Source organism: Stegostoma tigrinum, chromosome 30 (genome assembly GCF_030684315.1).
Source record: "Stegostoma tigrinum isolate sSteTig4 chromosome 30, sSteTig4.hap1, whole genome shotgun sequence".
Lineage (NCBI taxonomy): Eukaryota > Metazoa > Chordata > Chondrichthyes > Orectolobiformes > Stegostomatidae > Stegostoma > Stegostoma tigrinum.
The window spans coordinates 22,128,090-22,149,509 of record NC_081383.1 but is presented as its reverse complement, the minus strand read 5'-3'; the positions used below and the strand labels follow the sequence as shown (position 1 = coordinate 22,149,509).

Below are 21,420 nucleotides of genomic sequence, written 5' to 3'. Positions count from 1 at the left end.
ATTCTGCTGTAATCTCTGACAGTCCCCTTCACTATCTGCTACTCCACCAATCTTAGTGTCATCTGCAAACTTGCTGATCAGATCACCTACACCTTCCTCCAGATCATTTACATATATCACAAACAACAGTGGTCCCAGCACAGATCCCTGTGGAACACCACTGGTCACAGGTCTCCAATTTGAGAAACTCCCTTCTACTATTACACTCTGCCTCCTGTTGCCTAGCCAGTTTTTTATCCATCTAGCTAGCACACCCTGGGCCCCATGCGACTTCACTTTCTTCATTAGCCTGCCATGGGAAACCTTATCAAACGCCTTACTGAAGTCCATGTATATGACATCTGCAGCCTTTCCCTCATCAATCAACTTTGTCATGTCCTCAAAGAATTCTATTAAGTTGGTAAGACATGACCTTCCCTGCACAAAACCATGTTCCCTATCACTGATATTCCCATTTTCTTCCAAATGGGAATAGATCCTATCCTTCAGTATCTTCTCCAGTAGCTTCCCTACCACTGACGTCAGGCTCACCGGTCGATAATTTCCTGGATTATCCTTGCTGCCCTTCTTAAACAAGGGGACAACATTAGCAGGTCTGCAGTCCTCCGGGACCTCACCTGTGTCTAAGGATGCTGCATGTGAAAAGATGGGCTCATCTGTTGATGCTTATGCATATGATCATACTTTAGACCATGAAACACAATGAAGAGAAGCAGTCCTGGCAAGTTAAAACAGCTGGGGAAGGGGGAGTAACTTTAGACTGAGAAACAGCATCGAGAAAGGCAGACCCGGTGTTAAAGCAATAAAGAAGGGAGAGGAGCTCACCATAGTGTGAAATAAACAGTAACATCATAGGAAAACCCTGAGCTCATTGCTTGCTCAAGGACCTCCCACTCCGAATTGATGAATCGAAGTGTGAGCTTTGGATAGTATGACACATGAGTAACTACCTTGAATCTGGCCAGTGGTCAGGGACAGGAGGTTATGACTGAGTGAGGCATGTAGAGAGATGCAGCAGGTTGTGTTGCAGGAGCCTCCGCTCTTGTCCTTATCCAACAGGTTTACAATCTTTATGTTTTTTCTTGAGTGGATGAGAGCGGGGTTTACAGATAAGATGAGTAAATTGACTGTAGCGCAGTTGTACAGGGCACCATCAACTAGAGAAGAAAAGAGAAATTAGTGCTAATCTTGGGTAGTACAGTTAGTGGCATATAAACTGTTCTCTGTGGCCAGTTGGAGAGTCTCAAAGGCTGTGTTCTCTACCTGGTGCCTGGTTCCAGGATGTCTCCTTTGGGCTGCAGAGGAACTTAGAATGGGAGAGGAAAGATCCAGTTGTAATAGTCCATGTAGGTACCAACAATACAGGTAGAACAAGGAAAGGGGTTTTGCTGAGTGAATGTGAGCAACTGGGGGCTAAATTGAAAGCAGAATCCAAAAGTAGTAAGCTCCAGATTACTACCTGAGCCACGGGCTAATTGGCACAGAGTCAGTAAGATTAAAGATTTAAATGTGTGACTGAAACATTGATGTGGGAGAAATGGGTTTGAATTCATAGGACATTGGGACCAGTACTAGGGAAGGAGGAAGCTGTTTCGATGGGATGGGCTCCACCTTATTCATGCTGGGACCAGAGTCCTGGCAAGAGACGTAACAAAGACTATAGATAGGGCTATAAATTAAATACTGGAGGTGGTGGTTCAGCTTCAGGAAAATTAGAAAATCAAATGCCCAAGGAGAAGGTAGGAGCACAGGTTAGCAATGAGGCTGGTTGTTACTAGACAATAAAAGAAATGAACTGAATCTGTGAATGTCATCTCGCACCAAAGGATCATAAAGGAGTAGGAAAATGTGATAATAAAACAAACTTAACAGCTTTTTATCAGAATAAAATGAAATGAGTTAATGGTGCGAATAGACACACATGGGCATGATTTGATGGCAGTTACTAAGACGTGATTACAACACAGCAGGTTTGGGAATTGACTATTCAAGGGTACTTGGTGTTTCAGAACGCCAGGCAGCAAGACATAGGAGGTGGTGTAGGTTTGTTAATGAAGGGGAGACCTCAGCGCTGTAGTGAGAAATGATATAGGCACTGGAGATCAAGACATGGAATCAATCCAGATGCAAGTAAGATAAAGCAAGGGAAAGTTGTATTCTGTAGTTTCTCAGTGGGGCATATTATAAACCAGCAAGTATTGGGGTCTTTTAAGAAAAGGTATGGCAATAATCGTCGTTGGTTATTCATATGCATATAAGTGAGTTAATCAGTTTGACAAGGATATCCTTGAGACAGAGTTCACTGAATGATTAGAGATTTGTTTCTTGGAGTAATACTTTAGGGAACCAACCAGAGAGCAGCCAGTTGTAGATTTTAGTTTTGTGTTATGAGGTGGCATTAAATAATGATCTCTTCATAGTAAACAGTCCTCTGGGGAAAAGTGGTCATTAGCATGCTAGAATTTCTAATTCAGTTTGAGGGTGAGAAACTGGAGATCCATACGAGTGTTCTGGATCTAACAAAGGTATTTCTGTAGGCATGAGGACAGATTTGGCCCCAGTGGACTGAGCAATAAGGTAGCGTAGTTGATGAACAGTGACAGATGTTTAAGGAGATACTCCATTCCTCCCAATCCAAATATATTTGAGAGGAAGAAAGGTTGTACAAGAGGCACAAAACATTCATGGTCAAGCAAGGAAATTAAAGATGGCATAAAGACAAAAAAGAATGAAAGGAAATGTATTTGAGTATGTAAGATGTTGAATAGGAGTGACCAAGAGAGGACGATGTAGAATGAGAGGTCATAATTCAGGATAAGGAGCAGCCTGTGAAAACAAACGAGGGGAAATTACTTCTCTCAAAGGGTCGTGAATCTGTGGAAATCACTACCCCAGTGTGTTGCATGCTGGCACTTTGAATAAATTTAAGGAGGAAACAGACACATTTTTAATTTAGTACTGGGTTGAAGGTTCTGGAGAGTGGACAGGAAAGTGGAGATGAGGCTGAGATGAGAGCAACTATGATCATATTGAATTGCAGAACAGACTTGAGGGGCTGAATTGCCTACATCTGTTCCTTGTTCTTATGAGCATCATAAATCCTGTAACTCCCCCAACAGTAGCCACTTAATTTTCTGGGACCATGATAAACATCCAATTCAAACATAAATTAGAACCCAGGGTCAGTTTAGGAATGCTTAAAAATCTGAAATCTTTTCATCACAAATAGCCAGCAAGAGATCAAAAGAATCCTGGGAGACCAATCGAGCATGAAGCATATCTGTGTGTATCCCAGCTGCATTTTGTGCTACTCACTTTTATACATGTTTGTAACAAATCTGCATTCTGTGTGTGATCCAGAAGCCAGTTCCAAATTCTGTGGCCATCTTAGAAAAACATAGCATCTGACCTAGTTCTGTATCAGTGCAACTTCTGTGCAAGACTCTTGATTCTTTCCCACTCTCTTGATTACAAATTATCTGTCAGATGGTCAGTCTCCTTTTTATTACTTTAAAGATATCAATTAAAGGTCTACTTTCATCTTGTGTAAAAGAAAACATTGCAGGAATTTGCTTATCCAACCCTAACCTAACCTGCAATTGCACAGATTTTTTATTATGGAATTCCTACAGTGTGAAAACAGGCCTTCCAGCCCAACAAGTCCATGCTGGCACTTCAAAGATCATCCCACCCAGACCCACCCCCCTACTCTTTCCCTCTAAACTTTCATTCCCATGGCTGACACACCTAATCTACACATCGCTGAACAGTACGTCAATTTAGCATGGCCAGTCCAACTAACCTGCACAAGTTTGGATGGTGGGGGGAAAACTGGAGTACCGGGTGGAAACCCACAAAGACACCAGGAGAATGTGCAAACTCCAAACAGACAGTCGTCCAAGGTTGGCATCGAACCTGGGTCTCTGGTGTTGTGAGGCAGCAGTACTAACCAATGTGCTGCCCACAACTCGAGTAGTGTATTGTCTCTGTGATTTGGTGTTCACTGGAATTTTGGCAAAGTATATTGTCAGTAGTGTAAGAGAGATAACGGGAACTGCAGATGCTGGAGAATCCAAGATAATAAAGTGTGAAGCTGGATGAACACAGCAGGCCAAACAGGCCCCCAACACCTCATTTTCACCATGGATGTCCAGTCCCTATACACCTGTATTCCGCATGCAGATGGCCTCAAGGCCCTCCGCTTCTTCCTGTCCCGCAGGCCCGACCAGTCCCCCTCCACCGACACCCTCATCCGCCTAGCCGAACCTGTCCTCACCCTCAACAACTTCTCTTTCGATTCCTCCCACTTCCTACAGACAGAGGGGGTGGCCATGGGCCCCAGCTATGCCTGCCTCTTTGTAGGTTACGTGGAACAGTCCCTCTTCCGCACCTACACAGGCCGCAAACCCCACCTCTTCCTCCGTTACATTGATGACTGTATTGGCGCCGCCTCTTGCTCCCTAGAGGAGCTTGAACAGTTCATCCACTTCACCAACACCTTCCACCCCAACCTCAAGTTCACCTGGGCCATCTCCAACACTTCCCTCACCTTCCTCAGTCTCCATCTCAGGCAACCAGCTTGTAACTGATGTCCATTTCAAGCCCACCGACTCCCACAGCTACCTAGAATACACCTCCCACCCACCCTCCTGCAAAAATTCCATCCCCTATTCCCAATTCCTCCGTCTCCACCGCATCTGCTCCCAGAATGAGGCATTCCACTCCCGCACGTCCCAGATGTCCAAATTCTTCAAGGACCGCAACTTACCCCCCACAGTGGTCGAGAACACCCTTGACCGCGTCTCCCGTATTTCCCGCAACACATCCCTCACACCCCGCCCCTGCCACAACCGACCAAAGAGGATTCCCCCTCGTTCTCACACACCACCTCACCAACCTCCGGATACAACGCATCATCCTCCGACACTTCCGCCGTCTACAATCCGACCCCACCACCCAAGCTATTTTTCCATCCCCACCCTTGTCTGCTTTCCGGAGAGACCACTCTCTCCGTGACTCCCTTATTCGCTCCACACTGCCCTCCAACCCCACCACACCCGGCACCTTCCACTGCAACCGCAGGAAGTGCTACACTTGCCCCCATACCTCCTCCCTCACCCCTATCCCAGGCCCCAAGATGACTTTGCATATTAAGCAGATGTTCACCTGCACATCAGCCATTGTACACGGTGTGGCTTCCTCTACATTGGGGAAACCAAGCGGAGGCTTGGGGACCGCTTTGCAGAACACCTCCGCTCGGTTCGCAATAAACAACTGCACCTCCCAGTCGCGAACCATTTTAACTCCCCCTCCCATTCCTCAGACGACATGTCCATCATGGGCGTCCTACAGTGCCACAATGATGCCACCCGAAGGTTGCAGGAGGAGCAACTCCTATTCTGCTTAGCAACCCTGCAGCCCAATGGGATCAATGTGGACCTCACCAGCTTCAAAATCTGCCCTTCCCCCACCACATCCCAAAACCAGCCCAGCCTGTTTCTGCCTCCCTAACCTGTTCTTCCTCTCACCCATCCCTTCCTCTCACCTCAAGCCGCACCTCCATTTCCTATCTACTAACCTCATCCCACCTCCTTGACCTGTCCGTCTTCCCTGGACTGACCTATCCCCTCCCTACCTCCCCACCTATGCTCTCCTCTCCACCTATCTTCTTTTCTCTCCATCTTCGGTCCGCCTCCCCCTCTCTCCCTGTTTATTTCAGAACCCTCACCCCATCCCCATCTCTGATGGGTCTAGGCCTGAAACATCGGCTTTTATGCTCCTGAGATGCTGCTTGGCCTGCTGTATTCATCCAGCTTCACACTTTATTATCTTGCCAGACGTGTAAATTGGCTTTTGTTTTTCTGCTCAAATTTTATTTTAGATGGCATTACACCCATCATTCAGATTTAGTTTCATCAACAATGCCTAGATTTTCTGACAAGATATGGAAATTTCCATCCTATTTAGACAAAAAAAAACTTCTCTTAACAGGAGTTCTCCCTGAAAATTTTCTGACTAGTAATATTCTCACCTAAACCAGTGAGATAATTCTAGGTGGTCACAATGACAAGAGCAAGGAACATGCTTCCATTACTAATGACACCTCCTTTTTCAGTTGTATTCAAAGAGTGATAGAGCTGTACAGCATGGAAACAGACCCTTCAGTACATCTCATCCATGCTGACCAGTTATCCTAAATTGATCAGAGCACTTTTTAGTCCTCCTATACCTGGGTAATTATTAAACTGAACACTGACTCAAACCTGTAGGTTTAAGAAGAGGGGGAGAAGATTTAAATGGGACCTGAGGAGCAACATTTTCCACATAGAAGATAGTGCGTACATGGAATGACCTGCCAGAGGATGTGGTGGAGGCTGGCACAATTGCAACATTTAAAAGACATCGGAGTGGGTATATGAATAAAACGGGTTTGGAGGGATTTGGGCCAAATGCTGGCAAATGGGGCGAGAATAATTTCAGATATCTGGTCAGCATGGACAAGTTGGACCAAAGGATCTGTTTCCATGCTGTACAACTGTGACTCACCAGACATCTTTTGACCCAATACCTCACCTTTTGCCTCAGACATTACTTCACCCTGGCCAGATGCATCTCCAAAGCTCCCCCGTATTTCCGTCAACCTAGCCTCCTGCTTATCCTAAATAATCATCCACAACTTGACAACCTCACCTCTCCCTCACCAGCCTGCAGCTCAACTGCAAACTTATCTTAAACACTTAAGTACGTTTCAAAATGGCAATGGGATCTTTCGGTCACCTACTTACGTAAATGATTAGGATTTGCATATGTAAGGAATGGTTTGCAGAAGACACCAAATTTGGTGGTATAGTGAACAGTGAAGAAGGTTATCTAAAGGGGCAACAGGATCTTGATCAGATGGGCCGAGGATTAGCAGATGGAGTATAAGTTTACGTAAATGTAAGGTGTTTCAATGTTTTGATCTTTCACTAAGAAACAAAACTGGAAGTGATGCCACCCATCCCAGCAAATTGAGACCCACACATAGTAAGCGGGACAGAACACAGACACTTCACCGGAGGTGCACTGGTGATGTTACTTAGTATGGTGATGAAACGTCTACAAATAAACTTCCCAGCTCAACGAACGAGTCAACAATCGCAAGACAACCATCTTGTTGGAAAATCTGGACCAGTATTGCAGATTTTGTCATTTCATTCCTGATATTTGCTAGTATTAAACATGAAACTTTTTTTAAAAAAGAGCAATATAAGTGTTCGATGACATCAGTGCATTTTTGTGATTACATGTCCAAATTTGTTACTGTTATCATCCAATACAGTCTTTCTTTTTGCTCCTAGGTACTGGAGAAACACCAACAGAAGGAACGCTTGATACATACATGGCCAAACTCCACAATATCATTGGGAGCAGTCCCATTGAATATGAAAAATTAGTTGGAAGAGTGCAGGAGATCATCAACCAGCTAGATAGGTAAGGTTTGACAAATAACTGGACACCTCAAGAAAAATTGCTTGTTTTGAATGCAATTCTTCAGTGATTATTGAGGTTAGCTCATAGTTAAATTTCAATTTTAATATTTGCTAGATTAATTTATAGTCATAAGTCTCTGTTAGGACATGATGTTTGACCTCACTTCAGGATAGGAAGAGAATGACCATCCCAAGTTCCCAGCCTTTTTTTTTTGCTGTATTGCAACACCAGCTGGAAGTTTACATTTGTACATCTCAAAAAAGAATAGAAATGGGTTTGGTTTTTGTTGCCCGTATGGGTGATTTGCCTTGTAACATTTAAATTGTTGGCTCAGCCCTGTATTTCTAATTTACAGTAAACACTTTTTTCTGTTTAATTAAAATTGTACAAATAAATCCAACCACTAGCTATAATCTAAATTGTGTAGGTTAACAACATTGTGTTTTCCAACCAAGTTGGTTGACCTGTGGAAAACAGAACGTGTAATGTCCTGTGCAAAATAACTCTGTAAAAGAATATATTGTTATATCGGTATTGCAATGTTTCTGTTTATGCCACATATATAGGGGTATAGGTTTTGGGCTATAGGTCAACTGGTCTCCTAGTCTGTATATAAATTTTAAATCTTTATTATAGAAATTGACATGTTATTCAAAACTGTAAGCAATCTCATGTATATTTTGTCTTTTGTACTCTTTAATTCTTCTGACCGTTTGTATGGCATTTTGGATTGTTTCCAACCTGCAGTGAATCTAGTGTCCTTTTTATACAATTGCACCTGTGTGGTTATGTTCTTTTACCACATTTTTTAAGTGATCTGTGAGAATTTGCGTTCCCGCAAAATATAGCACCTATTGATTCTTAATGACTTTTCAGTTGCAATTTTTGTCTTTCAGTTCAATACTTGAATCCTGATCTGGGAACGTCACTCTTTTATTTTCTGTTCCATTAGAAAACCTGCTACCACATTGAGCCCAATCATACAATTCTTAAGGTGTGTTATGTGTATATATTAACACACTTTTTAAATGTTGCCTATGCATACGTTTTAGGCAACTTTTTTTCTTTCCATTTTTAATTTGTCTCCCCATGTTGGTACAAACTATCTTAGCTGAATTTGTCAGCCAGTAATTACAGTCTCAATGGAGGTGTTGCCTTCCTGCCATTAGTAAGTGGATGTCATTGCAGCATGACAAGTTTAAATATGTAGTTTCTATTTTGATTGTGGACATTAGACACAGAAAAGAAAAATAACGTTATGACTTTATAATGGGTGCATGCCCTTACTTCCACAAGACTTCATTTGGTTTAGCTCCTTCTTTGTGCAATTCCACTCGTGTCCATTAATAATGTACACTAAATTTTGTATATCGCTTGCACACACTGCAGTACTTTGCTTATTACAAATTGATAATACTAGTTAGAAAACAGGATATACTATGGTTCACCATGAGTGGCATTTTGAAGTATTGAAATCCTTACACACAAACTCTTCCTCTTTCATAATACAGTATTTCCTGTAGTCTGGTATTTTCATCTTGAAACCACACAGCTCACAATTTTGCTTCATTAGCTGTAAAGCACTGGGGTGTCCTGAGAAGGTGAAAAGCACAATGTTTGTTTTCTTTTCCTTCCTAAACCAGGTAACGCTCTGCTTTACCATTCTATTTACATGAGGCTCTGTTGAGCAACAGTAACATTTTTGGAATCGCTTCTTGGCCCTTTGCTCACATCTGCATGTTTCCATCTGTAGGCAGTTCTGCTACTGTTGCCAATAATTTATCATCAGCTTCACTGTTTCTTCCTTTTTCCATCTTTATTATCATAAGTCCTCACCACCAAAGCAATTCCTTCCTGAACTATAACTTCTCCTTTTTATTCACCCAACTGTAGACATTTCCATCTCTTTTCAAGGCAGTTTACTACTTGCACATTTTACGTCAACGTTCTGCCTTTTGGTGAACTTTCATACACTCACTACAATGAACAAAATCATCTTCTCAGCGCAAAAACTGACACTTGTAGGAGCACGGATGTAGTAGTTATAGATTTGTATGTGAAAAAATCCCATAAAAATTCTAAATTATTTAACCACGCATTATTTTATATATATTTTGTATATGCACACTGCATTGTGGAATTAAATTAGCAATCTCACACTCAAAGCCTAGACAGTGATGCTGGTGATGTAAAAAATCACTGTGTAGTTAGAGGTAATGGTCTGAAATTGACATAAGTAGTGGAGTCCTGACTGCGTACCTAATCTTGACGTAATTGCTGACACTTGCAATTTAATATGGAAAATTGCTTGCAGGTGCTCAACAACTCTCCAATAGAAATCTGAAATATTTTGGAGTTTTAATTAAATTCAAATTGATTGAAAGTGTTATTTGATTCATAGAATTCAAATCAACTATAAAGTAGAAATAAATTGTTTTAGTTTTTTTGAAATTTGATTTGGGATTTTTATGCTCTTAAATTTTTGCCTTTCAGTGATAAGTTATGAAGATGGGAAGAAATGTTAAAGTGCAAAATAACCATATCCATGGTATTGCATCAGAGGCGGGCCGCAATTTGTTGGATTTTTAAAAATAGCTAGTTTCCACCAGAGACTGTTGATAAATTTATGCAAAATGTTAACATTTTATTATCCTTATGACTGTTGCACATATTTGATCTACTGGTTTTGATAATCCTAAAATCTAATGGGATATTTCTGATTTGAAGGGTCTTGCTCCGTCTTGCATGCATGTTCAAAATGTTTGAATACCTTTTAATATATGCTAAACTAGTGTATGAATTGAATTATGTGCAAAGACAGAGACTTCAAGCTATCACAGCCAGGAGGTTCTACATTTAAATGAATTATTTTCTGTCTGATTTCTAAATAGTTGCTGGTATTTTGTACAACCGAAGGCTTGAGCGTTACATTTTTACTTGATGCAGTAATGATCTTACTGTTTGTTTATCTTTTAGTATTGTTTTCAAACACTATTTTTAAATAAAATGCATTATTTTCCGGTGCAAAAATTGCTAGACACAAAATGTCAGCAACCATTTATAGTATTTTACACCAATATAAGTAATATATTCTGGACAATAACATGAAATGAAAGTATTGGATTGTATGAATTTGTTCGGAATCTGAGATACGGTCAGGAGTTAGAAATTCTATTGCATTTTATTAGTTAAGATTACATCCCATAAAATGTAAGGGAATGTGTATAGTACAAGACCTGGGGAACACGCCTCCTCGAGCAAACAATTCCACTATAGAATTTCTTTATTGCACTTGGTATGAAAATGCTGCAGTTCTTTTTTTTTTAAAAGTTACCTACACATAGGTTGTAAATTGTAAACATTTCTGTGCTCTGTACTAATCAAAATTGATCCAGTTAATATCTGCAATATATACATTTTAATTACATTAATTCAGTAAATTATTTGAGGTGACATTAGAGTATTGACAATTAATTCATGATAGAGGAATAGAATTATTTTTCATGTATTCATGTTTTTGTGACTTTTACTGGTGGTTGAAATTTGTGAAACAGAGCTATGCTAGTGAAGTCTTTTTGAATACTACTGTTCGTATAAACCTAATAAAAATTGTATGGTAAAATCAGTGTACTCAAATAAATATATTTGCATTACATCCGTTCTCATTTACTTTAAAGTGGCCACTTTTTCTTGTTCTTTCTGAACACTCTCAACCTAATCAGCAATATTATTAAGTCAAGTTACTGCTGACACTGAGATAAATATAGAAACAGAAGTAAGCATGTACTTTGCCTCAGAGATAATGCGAAATGCAGGTGCTGGAGAATCCGAGATAACAGTGTGGAGCTGGATGAACACAGCAGACCAAGCAGCATCTTAGGAGCACCTAAGATGTGTTCCTAAGATGCTGCTTGGCCTGCTGTGTTCATCCGGCTCCACACTTTGTTACTTTGCCTTGTGTGTCATTATACACAGGCTAAACCTTTTGAAGTTGAAAATTACTAACTATAAATTGGGTGACCTAGTGTTATTCGTTCTTGTGATACGTTTACATTTATGTAAAATAAACACTGAACTGTGCTATAAGATCATTTACGAGCACCTTTTTCATAACACCTTGACGGATATATACTGACATCCTATATCAGTGGTAAGAATAATGTTTAGTAAGTTCTGTATTGTAAAGTAATTTTAACTATAGGAAAGGAAGATCACATACTAAAACAAGTCATCTTGCTGCTTTCACCTGCTTTTTAATCTGGGTTAAATTTGGGTGCTTGGAGATTGGTGAGCAATGGGAAATGTGAGAACTGCCTGTCTTGACACCTTGGGTACTTTCAGTAAGTTAAGTAAGCGAGGTCAGTTAAATGTGTTAAAAGAGCATGCTATTTGCCATGGAAATGTCTGGTTTTAGATTTAATTGTTAATTTAGTTCTTGATGGTTCAAGAGTTCTAGGAATGACTTTCTTGGAGTCTGTCTTTTTGTCCCTTTGTAAAAGGGATGAAAATTCCTAAGTCTTTTTTTGTAAAAGAAACCTTTTCTACTCATTTGGTTCCATGACTTCCACTATTTCAGCAGCCTCTTTTGGAAGCTGTTGCATTGAAGTCGCAGGCAACAGATAGGTCAGGGTCTTTTCTGTGAGCAGAATGTAGATGTTCTGCAAAGTGGTCGCCAAGTCAACGCTTCATTTCCCCAGTGTAGAGGGGACCACATTGTGAGCAGCGAATGCAGTAGACTAGATAATGGAAGAATCCGAAAAGAGTAGCATAGTGAGAGAAACTGAAGAGTGAAGGAAATTCGTGATAGAGTTAGTGGGGCAGTCAAGAGCATGGAATTGGTGGAAAAGGCAGCTGCACAGATGATCTAAATGTTAGAGTCACAAAAAGCACGGTCTCCCTGATGTTAGAAGTGAGAGTGGAGGTGGTGAGTGAAAGGAAGTTGAGGAGACAGTTCATTCTGGAGAAAAGAGAAAGAGGCCTTGTCCTGGAGTCCTAATAAACTTGGACAAAAAAAAAAGACTGCTGGAAATTATCGGAGATTACAAGTGTGTGACTGAATTGTTGAAGTAGAGGAAATATCTGAAATTTGGAAACATTTGAACAGGTCAACAGTGATAGAGATCCTGTGATTGCTGGAGGAAGAGAGGAGAGGCACTTATGAATTTGAAAGTGAATTGAGAGATTGACAGCAAGAATATTCATCTTGGTGTAAAATGAATAGGGTTTTAATAAACTGGGCAAACGTGTGACGAGGAAAACTAGAAAATGGGAAAAGGTGTGTAGAAACTTATTAGTGATTGAGACCTTGAAAATGAAGATATTAGGTAGAAGTTATAACGGGGAAGAGGACATTCAGATCATATATTTTGTATTAATATTTATATCCAGATATGACCTAGATCCATTCCATTGCACACTTTGTGCCCGTATGCTTTTATTTGTTTCTTTCAATAATTTATCCTTTAAATGCTAACTTGATCGCTGCATCAATGTCTAGGATTGGATACAGAAGGATTTTTAGGTTAAAGCCTTTTAAATTAATTTTTAGGTTATAAGGAAGATCTCTTTTCATGACCATAAATTGGGAATGATTGTGCTGTTTGGTAACATTCTAGCAAAGCTTCGGGAGCTTATTTGTGGAGCGTATGAAGGTTGATTTTTTTTTTAAAAAAATGTTGTGGTAAATTGTGACTATATGTACTGATGTTCTTTACAATATCCTGTCTTCGGCAAAGGATTTATTTTTAAATATCTCACTCCTAAATCTTTTGTGCTAGATCCCATTTAGGATTGTGAGGCTGACAAATGAACAGGAAATAAAGATAAAAGAAAACAACTATAGGACCTTTCACATCACAGATATTTGAAGCAACCACTTATGCATTGCATTAAAACTGTAGTCACTTTTAAAAAATTCATTTGTGGAGTGTGGGCATCGCTGGCAGGCCAGCATTTATTGCCTGTTCCTAGTTGCCGTTGAGAAGGTGGTGGTAAACTGCCATTTTTGAACTGCTGCAATCCATCTGCTGTAGATTGACCCACATGCCCTTAGGGATGGAATTCCAGGATATTTCCCCAATGATGGTGAAGGAACAGTGATTTATTTCCTAGTCAGAATGGTGAGTGGCTTGGAGGGGAACTTGTGGATCATGTTCCTATGTACCTGCCCTTGTCCTTTCAGATGGAAGTGTCGTGGGTTTGGAAGGTGTTGTCTGAAGATCTTTGGTGAATTTCTGTAGTGCATCTTATAGATAGTAGTACACCATGCAGCTGCTGAACGTTAGAGGTGAAGGGAGTGGATGTAGTGCCAAGCAAGCATCCTGTTTTGTCTAGGATGGTGTATCAAGTTTCTTCAGTGTTGTTGCAGCTGCACCCATCCAGGCAAGTGGGGAGTATTCCACCACCCATATCCTGACTGGTGCCTTGCAAAAAGTAGTCAGACTTCGGGGAGTCAAGGATATGAGTTACTTACCTCAGTATTCCTAGTTCCTATCCTGCTGTTGTGGCCACTGTCTTTTGTGGTGAGTCCAGTTGAGTTTCTGGTCAATGTTGATACTGGGGGATTCAGTGATGGTAACACCATTGAATATCAAGGGGTGGTGGTTAGATTGTCTCTTATTGGTGAGGGTCATAGCCTGGCATTTGTATGGGATGAATGTTACTTGCCACTTGTCAGACCAAGCCTGGATATGTCCCGATCTTGCTGAATTTGAACATGGACTGCTTCGATAACTGTGGAACCAAAAATAGTACTGAACGATCACTGGCAAACATCTCCACTTCTGACCTTATACTGAAGGAAAGATTATTGATGAAACAGTTGAAGACGTTTGGGCTAGTACACTACCCTGAGCGACTCCTGTAGGGATGTCCTAGAATTGTTGTATGAATGTGCTGTAGGAATTTGATGACTCCACAACTGCAGAGGGCGTGCTTCCTGGACAAGTATTTGCACTGTCTGGGATGTCAAAGCTGGACACTGAAGGGCTCTGATTATTGCAAATAGCAGATTTGTTGAAAAGACTGAGAAGTCTTATGGATTTCTCCCTGGATTGAAGTGCCCTGTTAGCCCCAATACAAATCACCCAAAATGTCAGTCAGTAAAACTCTGCGTACAATGTTATATTTTGCAGCAAATTATTTGCAGCAAAGATGCATATACGTTTAATATAGATTCATATCAATTTTGAAGAAGGGTCACTGGACCCGAAACATTAACTCTGATTTGACTGCACACATGCTGACAGTCGTGTTAGCAATATCTGTTTTTATTTCTGATTTCCAGCATTCAGATTCTTTTCGGTTTTCATATGTTTCCGCGGTTTCATTTCCTGCACTAAAGTCTTGTAAAAGGTGATGGTGGTGCGAACGATAGCCCGGTGAGTACAACTTTGGCACCCTGAAGTAGCTGATCTGCATTGCTGGATAGGCGGTAAATGACTAGTAGGTGGGAGCGGGAGCACCACCCAGAGAGACATCGCACACTCATCAGCGGGGAGCGTATCACGCTGAGAAGCCTGGTCAATAGGAGATGTTGCAGTATTACAGACATATTCTTTCCCCACACTTTCCTGATCTCCAGGAATCAGGATCTATAGCCATGAAAATCGTCTTACTTTTGGATTTCAGCCAATGTTTTCTGAACCAGTTAGCATAGTACTAAGCGTAGTAAGTTAGTACGGGCAATTTCGATTTTGCCTCACATTAAGTTCCTCGCGGAAAGGTGCCAGTTCCCAGTCATCTTCATTTCCATAGCACGTTCATGCTGTGTGCTGAGATATTTTGCTGCCCCATCCTTGCGCGCACACACACACACACAATCATATGAATCTTTGACTCATAAATCAAACCCTTTTAGCAGGTCTTCAAATAGAAAATGCCATCGTTCCTGATTAAGATTCACAGCGCACTTCCGAAGAGGAATTTTTAGCATGCTATTTTACGTTCTGTGCTGTCAGCTTGGATACAATTACAGAATAAATGGGTCACAAATATAGCACTGTCAGTCTTTTACAGTCCCAACAAATTCAGAGCAAAGTACAGTACCTTCAAATGGATTAACTAAGTGGTAGTATGAATTCAACTGTCGTTAGCAGGTCTACAGGCATAACTAGAATGAAAAGGTTATTACATAAAACATGATTCACTGCGTTCATGTCAGAACGTGGAACTTCGAACACATCATCAAGACAAACAGGATAAATGATTGAAGACTCATGCAGTGAAGCTGAACAGCCACTACAATATTTTACGGATTTAAAATGGTTCAACCGGTGTGTGCCTTTCAAAAGTCTCTTTCCTGAATATGGGAAATGGCTTTTTTTCCCCCCCACCGGTATCTCAGACAAAGCAGTTTTGGCATCACTTACAGGATTCTTTGGAGGCTGTTGCGACTTTACAGTTTTGTTCCTTGACAAGTGTGATGAAATCATGATTCATTTTCTTCTGTGAAATAAGTGTTTCAGCAGTTTCATTTTGCTGCATCAGTATCGTACTTGTCTTACAATCAACTATTCAGGCTGAGCACAAGAACGGCCTGGAAAGTGAATCAGAGTTTCCAGTATTAAGCAATAATTCACCGGTATTCACAGTGTGGTGAGTCATCATGCCGGAAGCAAAACGCCACAGGGTGAAGAGACCTAGTAAGATTTTACAACGTAAATATTTAATAACTGCAAAAAAATCAAGAATGTTCGTGCAGAAACATGAAATAACCTTCAACAGGTTCACTCGACTTTCTGTAAATTAATTCAATAATTTAAGGACCATAAAACACCAGTGAATGGTTTGAATGCGAAACGTGTCATCTATGCCAGCTTTCTTTTTACTAAGGCAAAAAGATTAAAAGACATCGGATATACTACCGTCAAGGCAATGTTGCTGCGATAGAAAAGGGAGCGTTCTCCAGCCCCTTCATCAGACGTTCTTGTTTTAAAAGCCACATGATCTCTTTTTGTTGCATCTTCATTCGATTAGCAGCGCTAAGATTTATTTTAGCTTATCTGATTTAAATTAGCAATGCTTTAAGATCAGTGCTCAGGTAACGCAACTCATCATTTGTCCGAAGAATCTGGTACTACAACCTAAATGGCGCTATATTGCCGGAGGCAGTTCGAGAACAGTTGCATCTACGAGCTGTTTCTGAATTTAACCCGCTGTGATATCTAACGGTGGCTTGCTTGCAAAAGGAAAAGTGCCGCTTAGTATCGCAACTTCAGTCATTCCGAGGCGCTTCGAAAATAGCCAAATCGGTTTCCTCTCTCGTCTTTATGATTTGTTTTTCGCTTCACAATCGTCTACTACTGGCCTTTCATTCCAGTCTCCATTATTAACTGACAGTGCAGGGCCTACCTTCCCAAGGTTTCGGTCACGCCCAAATATTTGAGAAGGTGGGGAGCAAAAAGAGGGCAAAGTATTACATATACAGAAAATCCGAATTCAGAACAGATCACGCAGCAAAAACAAACGAGACGAGGTTGATGTTTGAAACCTGTTCACCGATCGGAGATCTCGGCAGATAACTGAATATCTCATCTACTTCAATGGGGTCCTTCCTAGGTATTTTCCTATACACATCTGAAGCAAGTGGTGCTTGAACCTGGGCCTCCTGGTCCAGAGATAGGGACTCGCTTATAAACTGGGGAGGCAGAGTTTGTGGAACACCTGCACTCTTCGGCAAACCGAAGCTTCTGGTTCTTTGTAATTTTGCAGCTGACCGTTCGTACCCGCTCGTGTTCCAGAGACGCTCCCTCGAAGCCCCAGGAGCAACATCTTATCTTTTCGAGATAATTGGAACTGCAGATGTTGGAGAATCCGAGATAGCAAAGTGTGGAGCTGGATGAACACAGCAGGCCAAGCAGCATCTTAGGAGCACAAAAGCTGACGTTTCGTTGGTGGAGGGTCTAGGCCCGAAACGTCAGCCTTTGTGCTCCCAAGATGCTGCTTGGCCTGCTGTGTTCATCCAGCTCTACACTTTGTTACCTTATCTTTCCACTCGGTACTCTACAGCCTGTAGACTCAATCTCGAGTTCAGCAACATTCCATCATAACCTTTTCTTCCATTTATTTTGTGTTGTATTTTTATATGCTAAGTTGATCATTCTCTTTATTTATCTCTTGATGCTGCATTCTGATGGGGTTTCCGGAATAATTCGACTTGATTTGAACACCCTTTTTGGTCTTAACGTCAGGAAATTTTATTTAATCTTACCCCACACTATTCCTCTCTTCTAGCTCGCTCTTCCTTTCCATCGTCTTTAAAACTCTTACAATCCCATGTCTTTGCAGCGCTGATGGAAAGTCATTAACCTGAAATATTTACACTTATTTTGCTCCACAGATGCTGCCTAAAATTTTTTTGCTGTTTCTTTCGTCTTAACGCCAGTGTCCTCTGTTTTTGATTTGCACAAATGTGATATTTGGTCACCAAGCATTACATTTGAATACAAGTGCAGGAAGTTACGATGGAGCGATTATATAACATTAGTTAGGCTACAGCAGGAATACTGTGTGCATTTCTGCTCATCAGACCAAATGAAGTATGTGATTACATTAGGAAGGGTGCAGAAGAGACCTGGATGCTGCCTGGGCTGGAGTGATTCAGCTAGACAGCTATGAGGTAGACTTGGGGTTGTTTTCCTTACAGCAAACGAAGCTGAGGGAGGATCTGATTAAGTTGCACAAAGATCTGAGGGGCATAGACAGAATAGATAGAGAGAAACCTTCCCCTTTGCAGATGGGTCAATCCCTAACGGGCACAGTTTTAAGGTAAGAAGAACATTTAAAGGGAATGGGAGAAAAATGTCACGCAGAGAATTGTGGGTATCTGGAACTCACTGCCCAAAAGTGCCAGAGAGCCGGAAAACCTCAAAACATCTTAGAACTATTTAGAGGAATTCTTGAAATGCCATAGCATTCAAATGCTGTAATATTAGATTGGAAATAAATAGAGCTTGACCGCTGGTGAGGTCACAATGGGCCGAAGGGCCTCTTTACGTGCTATTAAAGACTCTCTTCATCTCTCCCAAGCGCTATATTTCCTTCTCCGCCGCCTTAAACCGTCTGTATTCATTAGGGAAATGACCAGGGTGAACCCCGCGCCGACGATCAGAACAGCAGCTCATTTTTATAGACTTCCTGCCCGATGGCAACGTCTGCCATTTATAAAGCCATAACCAATCACTAATAAATCCATATTATCAACAATCATAAGGGAAGAGATAACAGAAGGATAATATTTAAATCAATAAGTTATACGTTTATTTATATTTTGAGTACATGATAGACAAAATCTCAATAATCTTTCCGCCGATCGTATAAAAAAAAGACAACAGTGTGGAGCTGGAGGAACACAGCAGGTCAGGCAGCATCAGAGGGAACAGGGGAGTCAACGTTTCGTGTTTACACCCTTCCTAAAGGCTCGTACAGGAATTTAGCCACGATGTTGGTACCGGTTATTGAAACACAGACGCTGGGATCAGAACGAATTGTGTTTGAACCTCTTCGTAAAGGAAATTAAAACTACGTTTAACATCCCCAGCTGATGGCTGGCTATGCTTCGAAAGTGTAAACTTCAATTAATTGTTGCTTTCCTCTCGGGAAAGGGAGATATGTCTCGATAGGCAGTTTGTATTTGCCTATACTTTATTAATTCAAGTTAACAGCCACTCAGAAATAAACTTAAGAAATAAGAAGCAAGTAACACGACCATATAAAACGCCTCGACACACCCAGAAGAACATCAAAATTCATGCTTTATACAATTAATTGCATTAATGTCAAACAGGCACTCTAACAAAATACTTGTTTCATCTTCAGAACGAAATGTGGCAAATCAGCGAATATATCTTTGCGCCGCTTATGAGCACGATGTCATGATGAAATAACTTTTCTTTCACTGCAAATAAGAGGCTTCTCTAAAATAAAGATGCTGGTCAGTATGAAAAACTATAACAAACTGCCATTCGTTTAGGAGCAGCTTAGGGAAAAATCCAGAATCTGTCTAATAACCAGGCCTGACCAGGAGACAGTGTTCCAAGAACAAATTCCAATTTTTTTCATAGCGAGAGTGCGCAGTTTTGCCAAATGGTGGCGACATAGTTGCTTTTGAAGATTGCAACTCCAAGAATGCTGATAAGATTGCATTGTATTTGTACTGTAGCATGCAGATGGTACAAATGATACATTATCTTAATTAGCGAGCTTTGCTGAGCGTCTGGTGATGCTGTCGACCTATTTCCGTAAATGGCAGCCACATTAGAGTATGTTTTCCTGCTTTGTTGGCACGTTGTAGATTTAGATATGCCCCTAGAGTTTTGCTGTTATTCCGGTGTCATGGTGTATTATCTGTGGGCAGTGGGAAGGGGTTTGTTAATAAGTCCACTACCCGCTGCCTTTTGTCAGGAAATATATGATTATCACAAACTGTGCTATCTTCCACAGTCTATTAATCCGGTTGAACTTGTTTTCTGGCGTGGGTATACTTTTCATCATCGCAGTTGTCTACACTGTGGTTACAATTAGGAGGCAAACAAAGGGGTTTCCAATGGGGATTGTTTCAGCTTTGTATAGGCTTGATAGATGCCAGATAGTTCATCGGATGTCTCATCTTGTCTTCCAGTGTCTCATTATCCACACTTGGACGACGTAAAGGATCGTGTCCTCTCTGTCACAAGCGCATGGCAGAATTCTGCCATGATTCCAAATTCTACAGACATACTGGCAGGAGGATGGCACATCATTCGATGAATTTTACATTTTCTTCTCACTTTCTTTTAAAGATACACTGCTTCACAACTGAGTCACACTACTTTGATTTTTTAAATTTCGTCCATAGGATATGGTCCTGGAGAAGGTGATGGTGGGTCGCTACAACCCTGGGTTGTAGGTGCACCTAGTGCTGGTCTGATAGGAGATCCAAGACTTTGTTCCAACGACAGTGGATAAATGGTGTTATAGTTACGAATGGCGATGGTGTGTGACTTAGAAGATGCAGAGGGTGGAATTCCCATAAATCTGCTACTCTGGCAGAGGTTGGAAGAACCTTGGTCTGCCCTGAGGCTGGGATTGTGTGGTGAAGCACGTAGCAATCAAGTTTGCATATAGGTTGGACCTCCTGAGTTTGTCGTAGGTTCGATAGATGTCCTGTAACCGGGAAGAAATATGCAGTTCTGGGTGATGTTGGTCGGGAAGAATTTTATTTGCTGTTACAAGGGCGGAAAAATTCTTGTGGGGCCGGAATCGAGCCTTTAACGTAACTTTGAGTTTACTTGACAACTTTTTGTTTCAGCCTAAACAGATTTGAATCGATTTTTCAATCCGAGTCTGTTTGACTCAAAGTCCCAGAACTGCAGATGTTGGAAATCCGTAATCAAAGAAAAAAAACAGAAATTGCTGGAGAAACTCATCAGGTCTGGCAGAGAGAAAGCAGAATTAACGTTTCGACCCCAAATGACCCTTCTTCGGAACGAGTCACTTCTAACAGTTATTTTAGTGTCTTGCAGGCACCTTTTCTACTTGTTCACGAATAAGTAATATGGGAACTTTTGTGATTTCAGGATGTCTTGTACAACTTCACTGCGATATTATGTGCTCCTTTTCGACTTTCCCCCCATTTTAATAAACTATAACGAATATCAGTGTATTTGGTGACCATGTGCAGAATTGAAATCAGTGGCTCTATTTTCTACACTGTCAGCGAGTAGCTGTAATTACCAGCATAGTGGGAAATCTCAGTCTCTCTGTCAGACAGTGGCAGCACTCTGAAAGACTTGTAACTACCATGTAGAAGCAGAGCTCCAGCAATTCACAAATAAAAGACAGAACGGCCCAGTTTATTGAAACCTTGAACACAGTTCAAACGCCCATTTCTTTTAATGTGTGTATACATAATTATACACACGAGGCTACGTTACATTCTGGGAGAGGTATTTTAAGAACTGGGCAGGT

General features: G+C 41.1%; 1 protein-coding gene across 1 annotated transcript in view; it reads left to right on the top strand.

Moving 5' to 3' along the window:
• hmg20b (high mobility group 20B) overlaps positions 1-11,136 on the top strand; it is a 29,972-nt gene extending 18,836 nt beyond the window's left edge. The window contains exons 10-11 of the mRNA XM_048559894.2: positions 7,341-7,473; positions 9,967-11,136. Of these exons, the coding sequence (XP_048415851.1) occupies positions 7,341-7,473; positions 9,967-9,979 (146 nt within the window). The 3' untranslated portion in view covers positions 9,980-11,136. The remainder of the gene's footprint in view (positions 1-7,340; positions 7,474-9,966) is intronic.
• Positions 11,137-21,420: the final 10,284 nt, after the last annotated feature.